The 19,811-nt window shown below is 41.4% G+C and overlaps 2 protein-coding genes across 4 annotated transcripts in view; one reads left to right on the top strand and one right to left on the bottom strand.

The window, feature by feature from the left end:
* Nucleotides 1-2,974: 2,974 nt before the first annotated feature.
* Nucleotides 2,975-4,563, bottom strand: LOC118613736. The gene is made up of 2 exons (XM_036237312.1): nt 4,482-4,563; nt 2,975-4,043 (listed from the first exon to the last, which is right to left on the bottom strand). The coding sequence occupies exon 2, from the start codon at nt 3,749-3,751 to the stop codon at nt 2,975-2,977; it is 777 nt and encodes a 258-aa protein (XP_036093205.1). The 5' UTR covers nt 3,752-4,043; nt 4,482-4,563.
* A 124-nt stretch (nt 4,564-4,687) lies between these two features.
* Nucleotides 4,688-19,811, top strand: part of COL12A1 (collagen type XII alpha 1 chain) — a 109,211-nt gene continuing 94,087 nt past the window's right edge. For 2 of the 3 annotated variants that reach the window (XM_016141684.2, XM_036219481.1), the window contains exons 1-7: nt 8,032-8,104; nt 13,562-13,678; nt 15,524-15,667; nt 16,098-16,157; nt 18,083-18,346; nt 18,523-18,687; nt 19,349-19,522. In XM_016141684.2, coding sequence (XP_015997170.2) covers nt 8,032-8,104; nt 13,562-13,678; nt 15,524-15,667; nt 16,098-16,157; nt 18,083-18,346; nt 18,523-18,687; nt 19,349-19,522 — 997 coding nt within the window. Of the gene's footprint in view, nt 4,948-7,990; nt 8,105-13,561; nt 13,679-15,523; nt 15,668-16,097; nt 16,158-18,082; nt 18,347-18,522; nt 18,688-19,348; nt 19,523-19,811 lie in introns of those variants that run through there. The other variant, XM_036219479.1, reaches the window with a different exon arrangement.

Raw genomic sequence — 19,811 nt, 5'->3', positions numbered from 1 at the left:
AGTAAGCAAATAAAAATGCATTATCAAGTGGAGGCTTTGTCTGGTTACACTTCATCCCACATAGGAACTCCAACTGAGACCAATGAAACCTATTTTCATAGTCCCAATGACTATGATTTCATCATTACTGCATTTCAGTCTACTAGATAGGAAGTTTGAAGGCCAAGATCAAATCTTAAAAAATGAATTTCTATGAATTGTACATTTCCATCAACCTGAAAGTGTATGTCAGTGTATACATACCAACTGTTGACATGCAGAGCAGTGGCCTGACTAGAAATTCTGGACCTCATGCTACTTTGATAGTTATAAAATAAATAGGTTCCAAGTCCCCTGGAGTGGTAAGAATGACTCGAATAGCATTGAATCTTATAGAAATGAAAGAAGAAATGGCAGAGGGTTGCTTTCTTAACTCTTAAGTGAAATTTTCTTTTATCTGTTATACTTTGCTCAAGGAAGTCAGAGCTAACTGAATAATCAACTCCCAGCAGCACTTGACTTTCATTAAATCTAAATGCTTTACCTTAAGAAGATATTTTATTTAGATACAGTGTTTTTGAAGAATCATAGCTTCCCATTCAACCACAACTTTTTGAGGTCACACAAGATTTCAGCTAGCCACCTTGTATAGTAGGATAAATATGATGTAGTTACTGTTTTCTGCCCCAAAGTTGCTCACGTTCTGATGGTAGAGGTTGTTTCAGCGCAGGCGAGAAGGTCTGGGTGAAGTGCCCACAAAGCCTGTGATTGTCACTGAAACAGTCATTTTTGAAGAAGTAGCATCAGTCTAAAAGGCAGACAGAGTCCAGTGTACCCCTCTTCCTTCCTTAGGTATAGCTTTGGCATCTGGATTCCTCAGCTAGTGCTCAGTAGGGTAGTTGTCTGTCTATTGCTTCTCGCTTTTAATTTTAAAACATCTGAAGGCGTAATTTCTTGAGAGATTTAAATGGGCCATGTGAAGTTGTTTCAGGTGCTCTATGTGTACTTGACAGAGTTCGTAGGGTAAAGCGTCATCTGAATTATTTCTGTATCCCTTGCTCTGAACTTGGCACTGTACAGGCACATAGAAGGTGCTCATTAAATGTGATTTGATTTGCCTGCTGCAGTGAGAGGATTTAGATTCACTCCAATTCTTGCTGGTCACTGCCTCTTTGCTGAGAATCAGTGTAGTTGGAGCACTACTTCCTCTCTTCACAGCTTTATGTCTAGGGCTTTCTTCACCTAAGACACGTAAAGCCCACTTTGGGTACAGCCCACGTGCAGCAGCCAAAGCAGGACAATCAGTGTATGTCAGGCCAGGTTTTTCTCCCCCCCCCCTCCCCAAGGTAAATCAGCAAGAACTTGCAAGGGAAACACTCTCAACTGTTGCGCGGAACGCTGGCTAAATCAACCCCAAGCGAATCCATGAGGACGCTTTTGCCTTTTTCAAAGTTGAATTTCTTCCTGAAATTAGCACTTTTCCCTTTGTCTACCTGGCCCTCCCACCAGAACCTCTCAGCCGCCTTAGGGCAAGAATTTCTATAGGCGGCTAATTAACAGGCACAAAGAAAGTTCACGCCATTTCCCCGGCTTGTTCTTCCATCCTGACCCCTCTCAGTCAGTCCTGGGAATCAGATAGGTGTGAATGAGAGACACTTTTCAAAAACTCATGTAAAACTATTAACTTCTAGACTCTACGTGTATAATTTTGACCTCCGACGCCAGGGCTCGCACTGACCACTAGATAGCGCTGCGGGACAAGAAACCTGAAGCGCTGGAACCACCGGGAACCCAGGAGTCGGAGGGAGAAGAGGTGGAAGTAGTAGCTAGGCTAGTGAGGAGAGGGGTATAACTTAAGGAGTACGAAAGCCGTGGAAAGCAGCTAAACCGAATACATGCAACCAGCTCTGCCTCAGTCTATAAATACCGTCAATTTGTTGCAAACATTAACGGATTCCAAGAGGTTTTAAGAACTGGACCCACTACTGAAGGGCGCAGTGGGAGAGGGCTTACCATACCGGGTGTTCAGTGTAGGGGCCCCGGGAGGATAAACAATGCAGACGTCATGCTGAGAGGTCCCTGAGGCACCCCTTTGGATACTTTAATTGCACTCGTGTCCCCCGGGAATGAATGTGCTTGGATTAGCTTGCGGATATGCATCTATGTACTTCTCCATCTGGGTGTCCCCTCTCTTCCTCCTCTAATCATCCTCTGGAAATTTTGCATAAAGACAGAGGACAATTGCGGCCAGTGGTTTATATTACTTACATTCCTGTGCGGCAACTATTTTCAAATGCGTTAACTTAAGTACGTGAGTGTGAATGCTTTGAGCAAGAGAGGATGGCCACGCGAGTGCTCAGCACGCAGCTCTGGGCTGGAGAGCGGCGCAAAGTGCGTGCTCCGCGAGACAGACGCCTCTTTCACCCAGTATGCGTGCTCAAGCCTCAGGACAAGGAAGCCCGCCACGGCCCTCGGCTCCCTGGGGGGTGATTGACTGCTCCACTCTGGGTTGATGAATTTGCAGCTGTCAGCCAAATCAACAGCAGAGAAGTCTTTTTAAACCAAGAATAGCAACACCCAGAGGTACATTCTCCCTGGTCAACAACATCGCCATCACAAATTAAAAAACAAGATTCATAAAGAAAAGGCGCGCGCGCACGCACCCCTCCACCCCCAACCCTGGACAAAATGTAAATCCCAGCCAGCCTGGGCTGACGTGCAAGGCGGCAGTTGTCCTTTTTTTAGACAAGGGGGCGGGGAGGGGTGCGGGGGTCTTGTCCCAGGGACGTTCCTGGCCGTTTCAGGCCGCGGCGCCTGCCAGGACGTCCCAGGGTGCGGAGCAGCACTACTGGGTGGCCGGACGACGGCTGACAGGACTTCTCAGCAACCCTGCTCTGTCCTTGAGGCTGTCTGTGAGAGTGGAGTAGAGTTGGGGTGTGGGCGAAGGGCTGGCCTGAGTGCAGAGGCTGGCTCTCTACAGGCTGGGGATAGAAGCTCACTGGTACTGCAGTGATGACCGCGCACTGCATTGTGCACGTTGCTCACGTCCAGGACCCGTTAGCGCGCTGAGGGTCTGTGCTAGACACCCGGGTTGTGAAAGTTTGAAGAGGAAAAAGCCTGTGCACTGTGCGTGTGTGGGCTCTTTGTGTGAGCTGCCCAGCTGGACTTCGAGTGGGCCGTGTGTACTGGGGGAATGTGCAAAGGTGGCGCGTTCCATTTTTCTCCATTCCCTCCATTCCAGTCTTCTCTCTGGCTTCCTCTGGCTTTGGCTGGAGGCAGCCTTTGCGTGGGATGGAGTGCACGGGGCCGCCCTGCAAGTTATTGTCATGATAAAATCAAGTTCAGAGGCTATCACGCTTGGTGGAAGGAAGGCCAAATTAGCGGACGTCAGATCAAATGGAGAGGAAAGCTTTACCTTGGAGACAAGACCCCCCGCTTTATTGCAGGAGATTAATTCCTGAGACGCGCTCAAGCGTTCCTCTTCACACCACCTCCTCCATCCCGGGTGGCTCGACCTTACAGGGGGTAACCCCTGGGCTTCAAGAGACCAAAAGGCGCAGGGCTTAATTCTGAGCGCACAAACGTGTGCAATCTGAACTGCTCCCGAAGCGCTTTTCTGATGCCACAGTGTTAAGTAAGAGCCCAGCGCTGCCTCTCGTGCGTCTAGTACAACTTGGCAACTCTGATTGCCAGGCTCCCCGCTCAGGGCCAAGAGGTGGAACCGAGTGGGGAAGAGGCGGCAAAAAAGAGAAGCCCCACATTTGGCCTCCATCTCCCTAGCATCGGGGGAAATTTAATCTCCTTCGTTGCCTTGACCCCACAGGATTTCAGGGCAAGTTTTGCTCTGGCTCGGGTGAGAAATTTATATAGTGGATGGAATTTATTCCTGAGCGGCTTCCTGTTAGGAGGAGCCTTAGGTTTTATAGCGTTCGTTGCCCTCTCTCTTGGCTCAAACTATGCCTCCCAGTTCCTTCTTGAAGCATCAGGGGATAGAGACAGGACTGGGAAAGCCATCCCATTGCTGAGCCCCGCGCGGGCGGCTGTCCGGGTTTCCAATCGCGGCTCTGAGATTGAAAAAGACAGAAGGCGCGCCGCGTGCACAGACAGTTAGTTAATGGAAACCCTGTAAATCGGTTTTAAGTGCACCCAGGACAGAGGGGGAGGAAGGTGTAGGTGGTGATGATGAAGGATGGGGCCAGGATGGGGTGGGGTGGGTCACACTTGAGTTTTGAAAATGAGAGTCGCGTTCCTCCCTCCCATTGTTCTTAGTTTAGAAAAATAAATTCATTAAAGAGAATCCGCACGGATAGGGAAACCCGAGCTCTCCAGCCCGCCCCAAGAGGAGGAGTGTGCGGCTTCCCTTGGCAGTGAACCCAGCTGCGGCTGTCCCCCTCCCTGCTTCCTCCCCCCCCCGCCTCCCCTCCCGCCTCCCTCCTCCTCCCCCCCCCCCCCGCGCGGCTCTGCGCTCTCCGGCGGGGCACTGCTACTACCGCGATCGCCACCTCACGCCGAAGGAATGCTCGAAGTATGCACACGTTCCCAAAAGTAGACCTCCTTCACCGCTGGAGGAGCATACATCACCCCGTGGCAGCCGTCCACCTTCTCAGGCGTTTCGTAACCGAGTAAACTGAGAGCTGGGAACAGCCCTCTATTAAGTAGCCCGCGGCGCGGAGCCTCTTCCCACTCCACGAACGCGAGCCGCCCCAGACGCGTCCGCGCGCTGGCAGCTGCGGTCCCCGGCCGTCTCTGCCTGTTCTGCCGCTCCTGCCTCTCTTCCCGGGATCCTCCTCTTTCTCCTCCTCCTCCTTCCCGGTGGCCCTGCCGCTGCCCACCTCCCCGCAGCTGCCAGGTGCTCCTGGAGCGCAGCGCCAATTTCCCGGGCGTGCGGGGTTCGCTCAGAGGGCCGGCGTCTACCGCGCCGGGACGCCGCTGCCGCCGCCGCTGCTGCTTGGATCACAGCCGCTTCAGGTCGGTCCCGCTTCTAGCCCCTTTCCGTCACTCCATCCCCCCCAAGGATCAATAGGGAAACTTGCTTCTAACCCATTCCTTGCTCCGCCCAAAGGCACCGAGGATCCCAGGCGAGGACCGTTTGGACTTGTAAGTGTGGAGATGTGCCTGAGATTTGCCAGGTGTATTGGGGTTTTGTGATTCATTTGTATTTTGAGAGAGAAAGAATTGTAGTTTAAAAGATGCAGGCGGCTATGTGTGCGTAAAGCGCCCCGTTCAATGTTTCTATTTGTAGAGGAATTTCATCTATAGATGCTGTCGATTTCAATGAGGGGTGCGCCAGGTTTTGTGGCCACCCGTCCCTCACTGTCTCCCGACTGTAGCTTTGCCGGGGGCGCAGTCATGCAGCCCCGGCGCAGGGAAGGTATTTTGGTGACGCATGGCGCGGAATTCTTTTAAGGGCCGGCTGAGTGCTCTGCAGCTCGTCGAGGCTGTGCGGGTGTGTGTGGCTTCTCGAGACAGATTCCTGGTCGAGTGTTCTGGCTCGTTCCTCTGCTTTTCAAAGCATCCGAGATGGAGGGTTAATCTATTTCTAGGGGAGTCAGTGTTGGCAGACTTTCTCCAGCTTCTGGAGAAAGCTCCCTCTCTCGACCTCTTCTTCCTGGGTGCATTGGTCGAGGCCCTACACAGGGTTGGTGCAACCTCCTAGGTGATTTCCATTCCAAATCCTAGAAAGTGTAGGGGTCAGAATGTGGGTGCCGGGTTCATTTACGGAGCGGCCACCCGTAGCCAGAGAGCAGAAGAGATATTCCAAAGCGAGCATCCTCAGGGAACCTCCGGTGACCATTTCGGGGCTTTCAGGATCTTCCCTGTCCCATACCTTAACACGGACTATGTGGCCTTCTAAAGAATGCTGGTACGCTGGGGGTTGGAGCAGGTAAGAAAGGAAGTGAGTGCTAAACTAGCCCTTGGCCGGCTGATGTCAAGGTCGCGGTGGGTCGGAGGGGAGATACGTGACGGGCACGGGATCTAGAGGAACACCGCGGGGTGGGAGGAGGTGCAATTTCTTTTTTTTTAACGTTAAATAATTGGCTTCTTTTAGCGGGGTGGGGAGGGGGCCAGTTGTCAAAGAAGACGAATCCCTTAAGACTCCCCGCCCCAGCCTCCCCTCCCCCAACACCCTTCCCCTTCCCCCGGCAACTAATTTTCATTCATGAGGGTGAAGTGAGGGAATCCTCGCTGCCACGTAGGGGCGGCCGCTGTCAGACATTTATGTCTGAGAATGCTCAATGAAGTGTTGCTAAGCATTCAGATAAATGTTTTGGCTAAAAGGAGAGAAAACTTAAAAAAAAAAAAAGAAAGAACAAAATAACTCCCTCAAAACATATGGACGGAATCCCTGGCTGGCTGGTTGAACTGACTGTATGTTCAGATACCCGGACGCGACATGATTCATTTTTGCCACTAAATCGGGAGTCAATAGGTGGCGCTCTAGACCCAGACAAAAGCGCTTCCGCTGCTTAGGTTTTGGTGGAGACTGATGGTTTTAAAGAATATCCGTACAGGACTTGTTGGTGGGTAGATTGTCAGCCTTTAACTTTTCGCGAGCACGACTGCCAACTGAGTTGGAAATTATTATAGCAAAGTTAAGGCCTGATGACGGTAACAATGGGCCAGTTTCACCTCTTGCTTTTCACGGATATAAGAAGAGGGTTAGAAATGTCAAACAGTTGTTAATTAGGAAGAAGAAATTGCTAGAGCCCTTGGATCTCCAGAGCAGTGCCAAAATTTTAATCTTGGCTTCATAAAAAGAGCTCCGGGCAAATTTGGCACGCCTGCTCATCAGACATTTAAAAGGCAATTTACACTCAGGCCGAGGAAAGCTGCCCTAATACATTGTGCCAATAATTTGGAAAGACATGGTTAGAGCTTGTCAGGTTCTTTTCTCAAAGAAGGCTCGACCTTTGGCTTATGTTTGGATTCCCAAGCACGACTCTGTATTTTCATGAAGCCTAGTCTGTTGCTTTACAATAATTTATGTACCCCAGAGTCAATTTTCTTTTTATGTTTTACCTCTGGCAGATTCCCAGTTCAGCTCATTGCTAGCAGCTTTTGTCTCTGGACTGATTGCACCTTAGAATCTTTTAGAAGAGTCCTTTCTGTGGACATGGATTAAGCACCTACTGTTTGATTGAAACCACAAAGGATGAATAAGACTCTGTCTTTAAGGAATTAATAACCTAGTTATAGAGTCAGGAAAAATCGGAATAGGACATATTCTCCTCTGGAGCACATATGCCTATAATCTTCTGAGATAAATGAAAAGTTAAATGAAAAGATTAATTATTAATGGGAATTTTTATAAAAAGTATCTCGGAGAAACAGACAAGAGTGTTCTATCTCTTCTATTGCTTGTGCCTTTTTTTATTACGTGTTTTAGAGTTGTTTTCCCTTCATTTTGGGTAAAAGATTTATCAGATGTGAAGACAACACAGCTAGCAGGAGGATCGGGTTTCAGTTGGGCCTTACATATTTCTGTATAATCCATTTCAGATCTAAAGAGCTGCATATTTGTAGGCAGAACAAAATGAAGAAAAAAGAGAGTAAAAGAGGTTTATTATACTTTTCCAAATTACCCTGAGACCACTAAAGTACAGTTACCTAAAGAGTTCAGCAGCTAGGAAAAAGTGGCTTGCCAAATAAAATCCCCAGCTGGAAGAGACATTTAGTCGAGTCAGGGATAAAATGACCTCTGAATTAGCCATCACCCAGGCAGGATGAAGTCATGTGGGGCCTGGTAAGGCCTTCACCCTGGATGCTAAGCAGGACCAGCCACCAGGAAAACAGCACCCTCTTTAAACTCGAACTCCTTAATACCATGATTAAACTGCTGTAGATGAACTTAACTTACACTGCTCACAATAGGCCCATTATATGCTGGGTTGGGCCCTGTGGTAATTAAGGCAGATCTGATTTGGCTCTGGCCCGCGGCCAGACTCCAGTTCTAACCTGGTCTCAGACTTTCTCCGACCCGGTTGTGATGCGGTCCTTGCTTCTCCCACAGATCCCTTCATGCGGCTGTGAGCTCAGAGGCCGAGGCCGAGCATGCGGACCAGGCTTTCAACAGCGCTCGCCATCCTGGGCGCGGCCCTGCTCCTGTCTTCCATTGAGGCAGAAGGTAAAAAACTCTTCCTTCCCCCTCCTACAGTAACATTGAAGAATTATAGGGAGGAAAAACAAAAACAGACAAACAAACAAAAGCAAAAACAAATCCACCTTGCCTCTATTGCTCGCTCTGTTTCCCTGCGCTTCGTGTTTTTTTCCCAGGGGTTTCTCTCTTGCAGAGAAACGCCCCCTTCTCCTGAAGTATGTCCATTTCCCAGCTCTCTGGTCCAGATCTCTCGTATTCTGCTTAATTCATTCCGTACAGTGCTGTGTGGTCTCCTTGCGCTTGTCCCTGCGGTGTGCTGTCCACACTGCCACCTACGCTGCCGCCTTCCAAGAGGACCAGCTGTCCGAGAGGGGGCGACAGCTGCTCCCACCTCTACGAACAGGATACCTCCGGGTGCTACTCAGGAGCTCTGGCGCGCGGGGCGCTCGCTTGCGCGACTGGTAACCACCGGGCTGGGGGCTGCGACCTCGGTGAGGGCACGAAATAAAAGACTCCAACAGCGCCGGCTCTGCGCGTCTGTGTGTTTTGTGGGGAGCTCAGTTGGCCAGGCTGACGCTGCGGACAAATGAGGTAGCAGCCAAATCCCCTAGAGGGTGGATGGCAAGCAGAGATCCAGGACCCGGGGTGTGTTCTCGTGGCCGAGGGTCGCTGCTGTCTCTATTTGGTTCGCGGGGCTCGGAGACGATTGGCCCAGGCCCAGCCCGGCGCACACAGGCTGGTCTGGGCCAAAGATCCCAACCCACGAAGCTGGCGGGCGCCAGACAAGCAGGGCATCATCATCCCCTCCCTCCTTTCCTCCAGCATCAGACCTGAGCACAAAGTCGGTAGTCGTGGCCCCAAGGTCTACAAAATGGTTCCGTGTGTCGCGGCCCTCTGAAAATCAAAGGACTTCTGCTAGATTTTCGACCCCACTTTCTTCTTTTTCGTGTGTTCATGTAATGACTTAATTTCTCGGTATTTACTAGACACCCTATTTCTATATATGAACCCACTGGAAATCTGACAAACTAGGTGTATTGTTCTGCAAGATAAATGGGGTAATACCATAAAAGACATCTTAAGGTTTCTTTTTTTTAAAAGAAAGAAATGCCATTGATGGAGTTAAGGGAGAAAGAAATAGTTCTGCAAGGGACACCCATGGCAGTTGGGAGCTGGGAAGGTTGTGGGAAAGTAAAGTTGTTTTATACAACACTGAAATTTTCAAAAACTTTCTATTGTGTTTGATTTCCTACTTCAAGATTGCAGGTACAAAAAATTAAGACGAGGAAAAGAAGGTAGTCCCCAAAATGTATGGTATGCTTAGAAAAGTGACAGAAACTTGCTGGCTCTTCTTATCTGATTAATATTTTGTGAACGTAGAGGCTTTTTAGAGTGGCCTCTGTGAAGTAACATTCAGATGAGGTGGCCTTTAATGCTCCTTTCTATGTTGCTGATAGGAAGGAATTTTGTTTGAGGAACTCTGGAAGCCATACTGAAGATATTTTTAGGTAATTCACTGAAGTGGCCCACTGACTGCTCATTAAGAAAATAGTTCCTTGAAAATCAGAAGGATTTGAGAATTCTTAGTGGAAGAATTAGGTTGGAAACGATATAAGTGGAAAAAAGTCGAGTCTGTATTGGATGATGGTTGGTTAGCAAAGTGGTAGTTATAAAGAACATTTCGCTATCTATGTTACTTATTATTTTCATATTTCTCACATTTTATCTTTTCAATTTGTATTTATTTCCACATGATACAGCACTTTCTTTTGCTTTTTTAAAATCTCTCACCCCCTTACATCAGCATTTAATAATTATATTTTAATAAAATTATTATTTTTTGGCCTTATTCTCCTGTTTGGAACTGTCAAAGAGAAATATTTTGAGCCATGTTAAGAGAGGAAAAAGGGACAGGTGAAATTAATCTTTATATTTCACTTAACCTAATATATCCTAATAATGTATCTTAATATGACCTAATAATATTACATTATCATTTCAACATGTAATCAATATAGAAATTGATGAGATATTTTACATTTTTTGTACTATATCTTTGAAGTTGAGTGTGTATTTTATGCACGTGGCATATTTAATTTGACACTGGCAGTGTTTCAAGTGCTTGATAGCCACATGTGCCTGGTGACTTCTGTATTGGACAGCATGGCTTGGGTGCTAACTACCAACTAAATAGTCCCAGAAGCCTCTGAAGGGCTGACGAAATTTGTGGCCAAGGCCTTTCTGGGGACGATGGGCTGGAAACAGAATTTCTTTGAAATATTTCTGTTGGGAGCATTTCAAAATTTTACCTTGCGCTCCTGTTTCTTGGTATGTTGTTTAATTTTAGTTCTAATGTAGCCATAGTGTCTTATAAACACAAATGAAATGGCAAAGATCATTTAAATTTATACTAACTTGGATGGAATATTTATCTTAATGCCTCTTGGGTATAATAAAACCATTCTTTGCGCACTACTGAAGTTTTTTTTTTTTTTCTTTTACCTTTCAGTGTTGTTATCACAAAGAGTAAACTAAAGGTCTTACTAGTTCATCAGGATGATAATTTAGTAGTGTGCGCTCAGTTTTTCTTCATCTTCAACGCATTTTATATACTTACCAAAATGTATTAGACTATTCTTCTCTCACCTGTCCATCTCTCCATCCATCCACTCACCCATTTCTGTACAGTTGGTAAACTTTCGGACATATCTTCCTATTGTATGCCATGATGAAAAAATTGTTTTTTAAATTATGTATCAATATAGACCCTATACTTTCAAATTGCTTGAACAAGTGTGTAAAGTTAATGTGCCAAATTCTATCTATACATAAATTGTATATTCGCTGAGTGCCATATATTTATTACTGAGCAGGCATCGAATAATGTTTTTTTTATAGAGAAATGTATACATATATTAATAGTCAGCTATGTATACATATTGGCTTCTAAACTTAATCTTACACTCAAATATTTTTTATTTTTACACTTAACCGAGTATGGCCGAAAATTGTATGCACTGAGTCAGACCAAGGGATCAGAGTTTTGATGGGTTAACCCCTCTGAATTTCACTGATTGATCTATGAAACTGGAATAATAAGGCCCGCTATGCTGGTAGTTATGAGAAGAAAAGAAGACAATTATAAAATGTTTTAGGGAACACAAAATGCTGCTTGTGACCATATAAGAAAAGATTTTTCAAAATTAACGAAAATACATTTTGTATTGATTGAAGTTGACAGGAGTCCATTCTCACCCTACTTTGTTATCTTCTTACACGAAACAAACAAACAAACAAAATCTATAAGTAGAATGGCACTTCTGAAAGGCTGCATATGTGATAAAAGTGGCGAGAAGAAAAGTGGTGTGGGCGCTCTGCCAGACACCTGCTGGCTGGCCACCCTTTCCTTCTTTTGACCCCCAACTACCTCATCTTGAGTTTCTGTAAACACCTAAAAGTCCTCTGAAATGTTAAAGACTTTTCCCAACAGTCAATTTTTCAGTTTTTCTGGAATCCTGGTCATTTGGAAATCAACAAGGTGGGCCGCTGCTGCCCCTCAGCAGTTTTAACCTAATGTCTGCTGCTTCAGGTCAATTTCCTTACAAGGTTGGTGGTACTGTTTTTCCATGTACTGATGTTTTTAAAAGCATGCTCAGGCCAGTCGTGTCTGCCTTTGCATTAAATTTGTCCTGAGCCATTTGCTACTGGAACAATATTTTATAATGATATTCTTAATACCTATTGTCCTATTAACATTTCTTGCATGCTTGTTAAACTAAGTGATGACAGCTAAACCTTGCAGTATGTTTACAGACAGCAGAATGTTGAATAATTAAACTATGCATGTAGATTAATAGTCTAATCTCACTGCCTGTGTATGGATAGTAAGAAAATAACCTTAATTACATTACTAGTGAATCCAATAAAAAGTAAAAACGTCATCTCTTACAGTCGTAAGCAGCAGTTTATTAAAGTGAACGTTTGCTTAATTTGTTTTATTTCCATTAAAATGTATTAATATTACATAAATTCCTAACCCCCGTTAAATTCTGACTCATGTCTCAAAGCTACTGCTATATTTCAATTGACTGCTGTGAAAACCTACAAAGAGATATTAATCTCTCAAAACAGATGCAAAAATTCTGACTCACGAGGAATACTTTCAGACTTAAACACTGAAGAAGATTATGGCTGAAAGTCTTCTTACTTTGTTGACTAGCTTCAAAAGTAATACTTTTAACGCATCGACCATGCACTGACAGTGAGTCAGTACAATGCTGCATGATGAGGCATGAACATTGCAGAGAGAATATCATTATAAAATATTTCTAAACCGTCTTTGTGTAATGACTATTGTACATGGAGGCTTTTGTTCATTGTGGGAAACTAAAAATGAGTCCACATTTCATTGACACATGCATGATTCTGTACAGTTTTGTATGTAAACTGTTCCTTTCTGTACTTTTCGATTATTCTCTTCATTGACTTCTCCAAGTTTTTATGCGCAGTCATGTCTCCAGATCACTGATCCTTCTTCACTGTTCCTCAAGTTCTGTAAATAAATGTCTATAAATACACATCGATGTTGTCTTTTCATAATTAACCATTGTTTTGTAAAGGACCATACTGGCATTTTAGTTTAAAATGCCATTTCTAGTATGGAGTATACCTGCTGCAAAGGAAAAGAACAGTGGTGGTTCACACCTGGCAAACATACAGCAAATTGGTGTAAACAGGCAGAATATTCATTTTATAAACATCTCTATATCACTTTTTATATGTTTATAAATTGTTAACATCACTTATTACTATTTGGACATTTGCTTCTGAATAGACATTAAATATATATTTCCTTGTGAAACATAACAGTGCCAAATTTCTCATGATTCTTCTTTTTCATTAAAATGCATTTTCATCTCTGCCATAGATTGAGGTTTATCAAACAAAAATTAATGGCAAGACTGATGCGGAGAATGAACCAAAAACATCATTGATTCTTTTCCACACTATGGAAAGAAAATATTCTGTTAATGTTCTAAATGAACTTACGCGGTTGTAAGCAGGTTGTGGTTTGGCATGCTTATTCAAAGTGCACTCAGCATGTATCAAAATTCTTTTAATTGTTATGTGAATTGTTTGCATATGTGGTTATTATATGTGATTTCATTGTACTTGTATGTACTCATACCCAAATATGTTTCTACTATGCTTGATTTTGCTGGCCATTCTTGGATGACCTAGCAACTCAAGAATCAAAAGTGTTTTGTGCTGTCTTCTGTAATATGTATACTCTCTGATGTTTTGTCATATCTTGTCAGCTTTTAATTTTATTCTTATCCAACAAGATATCTTTTATATTTGTTGGAAACAAATTTATGCAAAGACAATTTTAGTAAGCTTTGCTCGGCACAATTATTTATTCATTAAATTGGACCATTTTCTGACATTGGAAAATGTAACTGATATCAACACTCTCTTTTGCAGTTGAACCACCTTCAGACTTGAATTTTAAAATTATAGATGAAAATACTGTTCATATGTCATGGGCAAGACCAACAGATCCAATTGTGGGTTACAGAATAACAGTGGATCCCACAACAGGTAAGTTTTGTTTCTAGAAATGTCAAAGATGATATTGCCTCTTCTCTCCTCCTTCCATTTCATAATGAGGAAGCCAAGATAAGATTTAGAAAACCTGAGGGATTTAGTTCATGTCACCAGATATTTGGTGGACTCAGATCTCTAGATTTCTAGCCTAATACTTGCTGTTATGTTTTATTAGTGTTGAGCTTTATCAGCATGATTTGTTGTGCTAAGCTGTTACTAAAAATGGACTTTTTTTTTTTTTAACCTGATCAGAATATTGCTGGGAATCCTTGATTTAATAAAATAGAATTCTCACTTCTTGATATTCTTCTTGAACTGCTTAATATTTCTGAAATGTAATATGTCCAGTGATGGCGTTGTTATTCCTTACCCAGTGTCTGACATGCTTCAGTACTCAGGAAACATTATTCTGGGATAATGGTGCGCTACCATGATGAAAGACCAGAGTTTACTTTGGCTGTGTGGATTCTGTAGATCCCAGGCTAAGAGTCTTTGACGAAAATTGTTTTGGTTGTTCTCATGAATTATCTTTAGTTCATGATGTTGCCCAAGTGTGGAAAACCAACCCCTGTTGATCAATTTTTAGTTCTAACATGAAATGGGAAAATAATCATTTCCATTAACACTGGCCAAGTGGTAGGAAGAAGTCTTAATAGGCTGACAGTAGAGATGGATGATGTCAGTGTAACTTATCACCAGAGATGTGCTTAAATATTATGGCCTTTAAAAATACCAATGATTTTAAATACTGGTTTATCAGGGAATTGGAAAACTATTTTTTAATATGATCTGAGAACTTAAAAAGGGGTCAAGAATGTACTTTTTCATCTTTAAATCTTTTCTTCCGATATATATTTATAGTCAACTAATTCATTCATTCCAAAGCAAAAAAGCAGTTGACAAAGAGTCCATTCAGTTTGCAGTTGTTAGAAATTACTGACTCACATACTCCCCAAACTGACACTGGGACCACCCAACCCAGCAGAGCTCTGGTGTCTTGTTGTCCCACGGGAGCCCCGAATGGTTCTGCAATGCTCCATATGTAAACCAGGAGCATTTCTCAGGGTTCTATTACATCAGCAACCTTTTTTTGATTATTTATGTTTTGATAAAAATTTAATGTAATTAAATATCTTAACAGGGGCTTAGTCCTTAGGAACTACTGTGTTTTCTGATTGACTTGAGATTTAACATAATCTATAAGAAAGTATATAATTGGTAATATATAAGTAAAAATTCTTAAGTATAAGTACTTATACTCTTAGGTATAAGTGCAGTGTACTTTGAAATGTTTGCTACCTAGTTAATTCAGAGGAGCATGATTACCCAGTGCATCCATTTGAGTGTGGAGGGTGTCTTGCTTCCACACCAATTTTTTCCCAGTAGGGGTGAATTTTAGCTTATGGGGTTTGTTTTCTTGGTGCTGATTTTCATCTCTCCTTTTTCTCTGATCTCCTCCAATGAATAATTTAAAATGAAATTCTTTTCAGCTTTACATCTCATTTATAAAAAAAAAAAATTGTTATCTATCATTAGTCTTCAAAAACAATAAGATATTTTTGGTTTGACATTCTGGTATATCTTTAACCTCAAGGAATCCCTGAGTTCTCAAACAAATATTAAATGTTATTGCAACAACTGAAGGTAGTACCAGTCTACTTACTGAATTTTTAGAGTTCAAAGTTTTGGTTTTGGAGGACATTAAAACAATGTTTGGATGTTCTAACAAATAATATATATTGAATTTCTCAGGGTTTGAGTATATTTTGGAATTACATTGTATTGTGTTATATGTAAAAATGTTTTATGGTATTCATATTTTTCTTTCTGTATTTTCAGATGGGCCCACCAAAGAATTTACCCTTGCAGCTAGCACCACTGAAACTTTATTATCAGACCTTATACCTGAAATAGAGTATGTGGTGACAATCACTTCATATGATGAAGTAGAAGAAAGTGTACCAGTTATAGGCCAACTAACAAGTAAGCACACATATGAAGTACTTTTATTCTTTTCATTTAGTGGAAGATTCCTTTAACTTTCAGATTAATCTGTTATTGTGCAGAGTTAATTTATATCAGTATTACCTATTCTTTCTAGAGTAGTCATTTTTATAATTCTGGTCATTAGTGGATGTGAATAATTCATTCCTGATTTATAGCCTTGGTCTTTGGAAGCAGCAAGAATATTATGAATGAAAACTATTAAAAGCATTAAAGTTTTCCAGGCAACAATGTTAAAGTCTTTTTGAAATATACCTAAAATCTCACTAAAAATAATTTCTTTTCAAGGAAATGCTTATTTGGCTGTAGTCTATGAGCATACATTTTGAAAGACAATATATTTATTTTCTTTTTTAGGAAGTTTTTGTGTGGGTTCATTTTCTTTTGTAGTAATCAGGTTTTGACTCAGTTCAAACAGGTGGTCCAACGAAGCCAGGGGAGAAGAAACCTGGAAAAACAGAGATACAGAGTAAGCATTGTCTTAATATTTTTGCTTGGATTTGTAGAAGTCATAGATGTAATATGAAGGAGATGTTCTAATTATATAAATAGTTTGATCTTACTTCTATATTATTTTCTATAAGCCTTATCTAGAAGAAGTACAGATGGTATAATAATAATGCATGACTAAGCAGTTATAATACCTATGTTCTGACTTGCTAGCCAATTTTTCACTATATTTACTAAATATTTTTTTACCGGGAGGGTTTTGAATTTGTGTGTGTTCAAATTTTCCTGGAGGATTTTGGCAGTAGATCAAAACCAAACCTCATCACTGGGCTTAACTCATATCTCAAAGATGAAGTTAGAGAAATAGGTGGTAGCTTAGGGATATATGAGAAATGGAAGGCTGGGACACAAGAGAGATAGATGCTCTTATAGTGTTTCAAGCAATTCAGTTGCCATGAAAATATATTTCCAGGTCTGTTTGTATGTTATGCTCATGTCTAAGGTATTTACATGGCCTTAGTTGATGTCACTTGTAGCCTTTTCCAGCGTCTCTGTAATACATCACTGGTATATTCATGCATTTATAATCAAATAAAAGCAATTTTATTTAGTCTCAGGTTTGCAGTTGCTAGTCTCCTTTTGTCTTATACTGTTTTGTCTGAATTAGTTGGATGGACCCTTAAGGGGTTCTTGAACTTCTAATTTTGCCACCTTATAAAAGTTGTATTTATGACTCAGGATGACAATAAAAGGATTATGAGCACCTAATCTTTATTATCTGGAATTTTTCACTCTAGATCACTGTGTATCATTCTTCCTGATAGCTAATAAACTGAAACAAAGTTTATAGTGTGCAGTTACAGTGCTAATATTTTCCCTGAATCATCAATATTTATTCTGGATCAAAGCACTATGCCATATGTTAACTTTTCAATGGACTTAGAATGGCCCATTAAATAGCGTGCAAAAATTATTTAGGCATGCAACTTGTATTTTACTTGTACAATATGCCAAGACCCTTTCCTCCTATTCCTAGCCAAATATTTCTTTTATCACCCACCAACTGACTGCAAGGACAAAAACATCTTCAGAAGATTCTCTCAGCGTTGCCTTACAAATACAGATTTTCACGAAAACCAACCTGTTCTCTTGACCATAGAAAGGAAAAACATTCAGTTACAAAAGCAAGTCATTGCATTTTAGTAATTAAGGATACCATGTGTATTTTTACTTTTGAATTAAAACGTTCTCCCCTCTCTATGTTTAGTAAAAGTAGGTTTTAATGATCAGATTTAAATAAATAGATAATTAGGACAAGATATTCTGGCCATTTTACATCATATTTATGCTCATTTTTACTTAGAGTTCATTAACCCTCTAGACTAATTCACTGTGACATTTAGACAATTGTATTGTAAATGCAAGAGACTCTTAAAAGATTTGCTCTTTTCTTTGACTCAACTGCGTTTTCTTGAATGGTACAGCAATCATTTTGTATTCATTTACTGCTACATACCCAGGAGTAAAAATGCATTGATTGCATTTATATTTTGTATCTCTCAGATGTTTTACATTATTTTTACTTGGAGAAATGAATGAGGATATAGTTTCTGAAAATAGATAGATTGATAGCATAAATACTTGGGTCACATACTCTTGGACAATAGTTCATATATCTGTCTCTCCTTGCATAATGTCTTATGTGGCAATTTAAAGACATAGTTCAATAAATGTATCTTCATGAAGGCATTGAGAATGCTTCTATGTGTGCTAATAAAACTCTGTTCTTTAGGATATATCATTTGTGGGTGAAGGACAATGGGAATATGTTCTAATGAACAAAATAATTTAAGGAGTCAACATTTTTGCTGTGTTAGTTTATATTCTGTAATGATGGATAGGTTTAATAATGCATCATTTAAAAATATCTCAAATATATTTCAGAATGCTCTGTGAGTGCCTGGACTGATTTGGTGTTTCTTGTGGATGGTTCATGGAGTGTGGGAAGAAATAATTTCAAGTACATTTTAGACTTTATTGCTGCTCTTGTCTCGGCTTTTGACATTGGGGAAGAGAAGACAAGGGTTGGAGTTGTTCAGTACAGCTCTGATACCAGGACTGAATTTAACTTAAACCAGTACTACCAAAGGGATGAGCTTCTTGCTGCAATTAAAAAAATCCCATACAAAGGTGGCAACACAATGACAGGTATGTTTGACAAATTTTGTTATTGCTTAAAATAAATGAAATACCTGTTGAGGAAAGAGATTGAGCATTGCACAATTATCATATGTTAAATAATTTTGAAGTTAATCACTAATTTTTTACTTTGGCAAAGTTGTGTAGTGTGGGGTGCATGAATATAGTATCTCTTTTTACTTCAGGGGATGCCATTGACTACTTAATTAAAAATACTTTCACGGAATCTGCTGGAGCAAGAGTCGGCTTTCCTAAAGTGGCAATTATTATTACGGATGGCAAATCCCAGGACGAAGTGGAAATTCCAGCAAGAGAGCTTCGTGGTATCGGGGTTGAAGTTTTCTCTTTGGGTAGGTCAAGTTCAGTTATTTTTATTTTAGAACTTTTCAATACTTAATGCTTCAGAAGATGAAGGGTTGACTCCTCAAGGAAGAATGCTATTAGAAGTGTTATTGTATTTTATATGTAGTATTAAGCCAAATCATCTTTGAGTAAAAATTCGACTTATCTATTTCTCTCATGTATCTCTTGTAGCAATGCATTATGTGAGGTTGTATTCCTGTTCTTTGCTAGCCCTCTTCTTTTCAAGGAATGCTGGGCCAGTGAGTCTAATAAAGATCCTCCTTGTATTATCATCAAGTGTTTTTTATGTGTTTCCTATATTATGTAATACTTGAAGAATTTGGAGGGCTCCAGCTCATTCAGGACTCTGGAAGAAAAAAGTATTATCTTTACAGATGGCAGGGAGGAATGATGGCATGGTTAGGATGATGGCCCACTCCATTTTACTAACCATTCCTCTGACTCTTTGGCTGATCACTTTATGTGAAATTATAAAATGCCTTTGTCGTTTGAATAGTTGCACATTCATTATGAAACAAAGCAATTCTGGTTTATGACTGATTAAGGATTTGAAAATGTCTTCACTTGTGAATGACTGAGAAAACAAATAAATTTTCCCAATTCAGCACATTTCCCTTTCCACTGTATCTTTTTCATTTTGTTTTTAAGGCATTAAAGCTGCAGATGCAAAAGAACTCAAACAAATTGCCTCCACACCTTCACTAAACCATGTTTTCAATGTGGCCAACTTTGATGCAATTGTGGATATTCAAAATGAGATCATCTCCCAGGTGTGCTCAGGTGTCGATGAACAACTTGGTGAATTGGTTAGTGGAGAAGAAGGTGAGTGGGTTACCGAGTGTTCCATGTGTTAGCCTTTTACATTATTTGATAGCAGTTGTAGTATTTACACGTATCCTAGGAGTTGACCCATTTACTCAATCACATGCTTTGGTGATTCCCTAACTACATACTTCACTTGTATTGTTTTTTAGTGACTTAACTTGTTGATGTCATTTTTACTGGTTCCTCCCCACCCCCCAGTGGAACATTAAATGATAAAAAATTTATATTACTGTAAAGTTTTTAAAAATCTTTTTTGGACAAGTTTCATTGCTTTTTTTCTCAAAGA

The sequence above is a fragment of the Rousettus aegyptiacus genome, unplaced genomic scaffold (assembly GCF_014176215.1).
Source record: "Rousettus aegyptiacus isolate mRouAeg1 unplaced genomic scaffold, mRouAeg1.p scaffold_m13_p_1, whole genome shotgun sequence".
Classification (NCBI taxonomy): Eukaryota; Metazoa; Chordata; class Mammalia; order Chiroptera; family Pteropodidae; genus Rousettus; species Rousettus aegyptiacus.
The sequence above is the reverse complement of the archived record's forward strand: the minus strand, read 5'-3'. Positions and strand labels throughout refer to the sequence as shown.

What these genes read in the sequence shown, in the direction of transcription:
- LOC118613736 (XM_036237312.1), bottom strand. Translation starts at nt 3,751, where the DNA reads ATGGAGGCCAAATGTGGGGCTTCTCTTTTTTGCCGCCTCTTCCCCACT.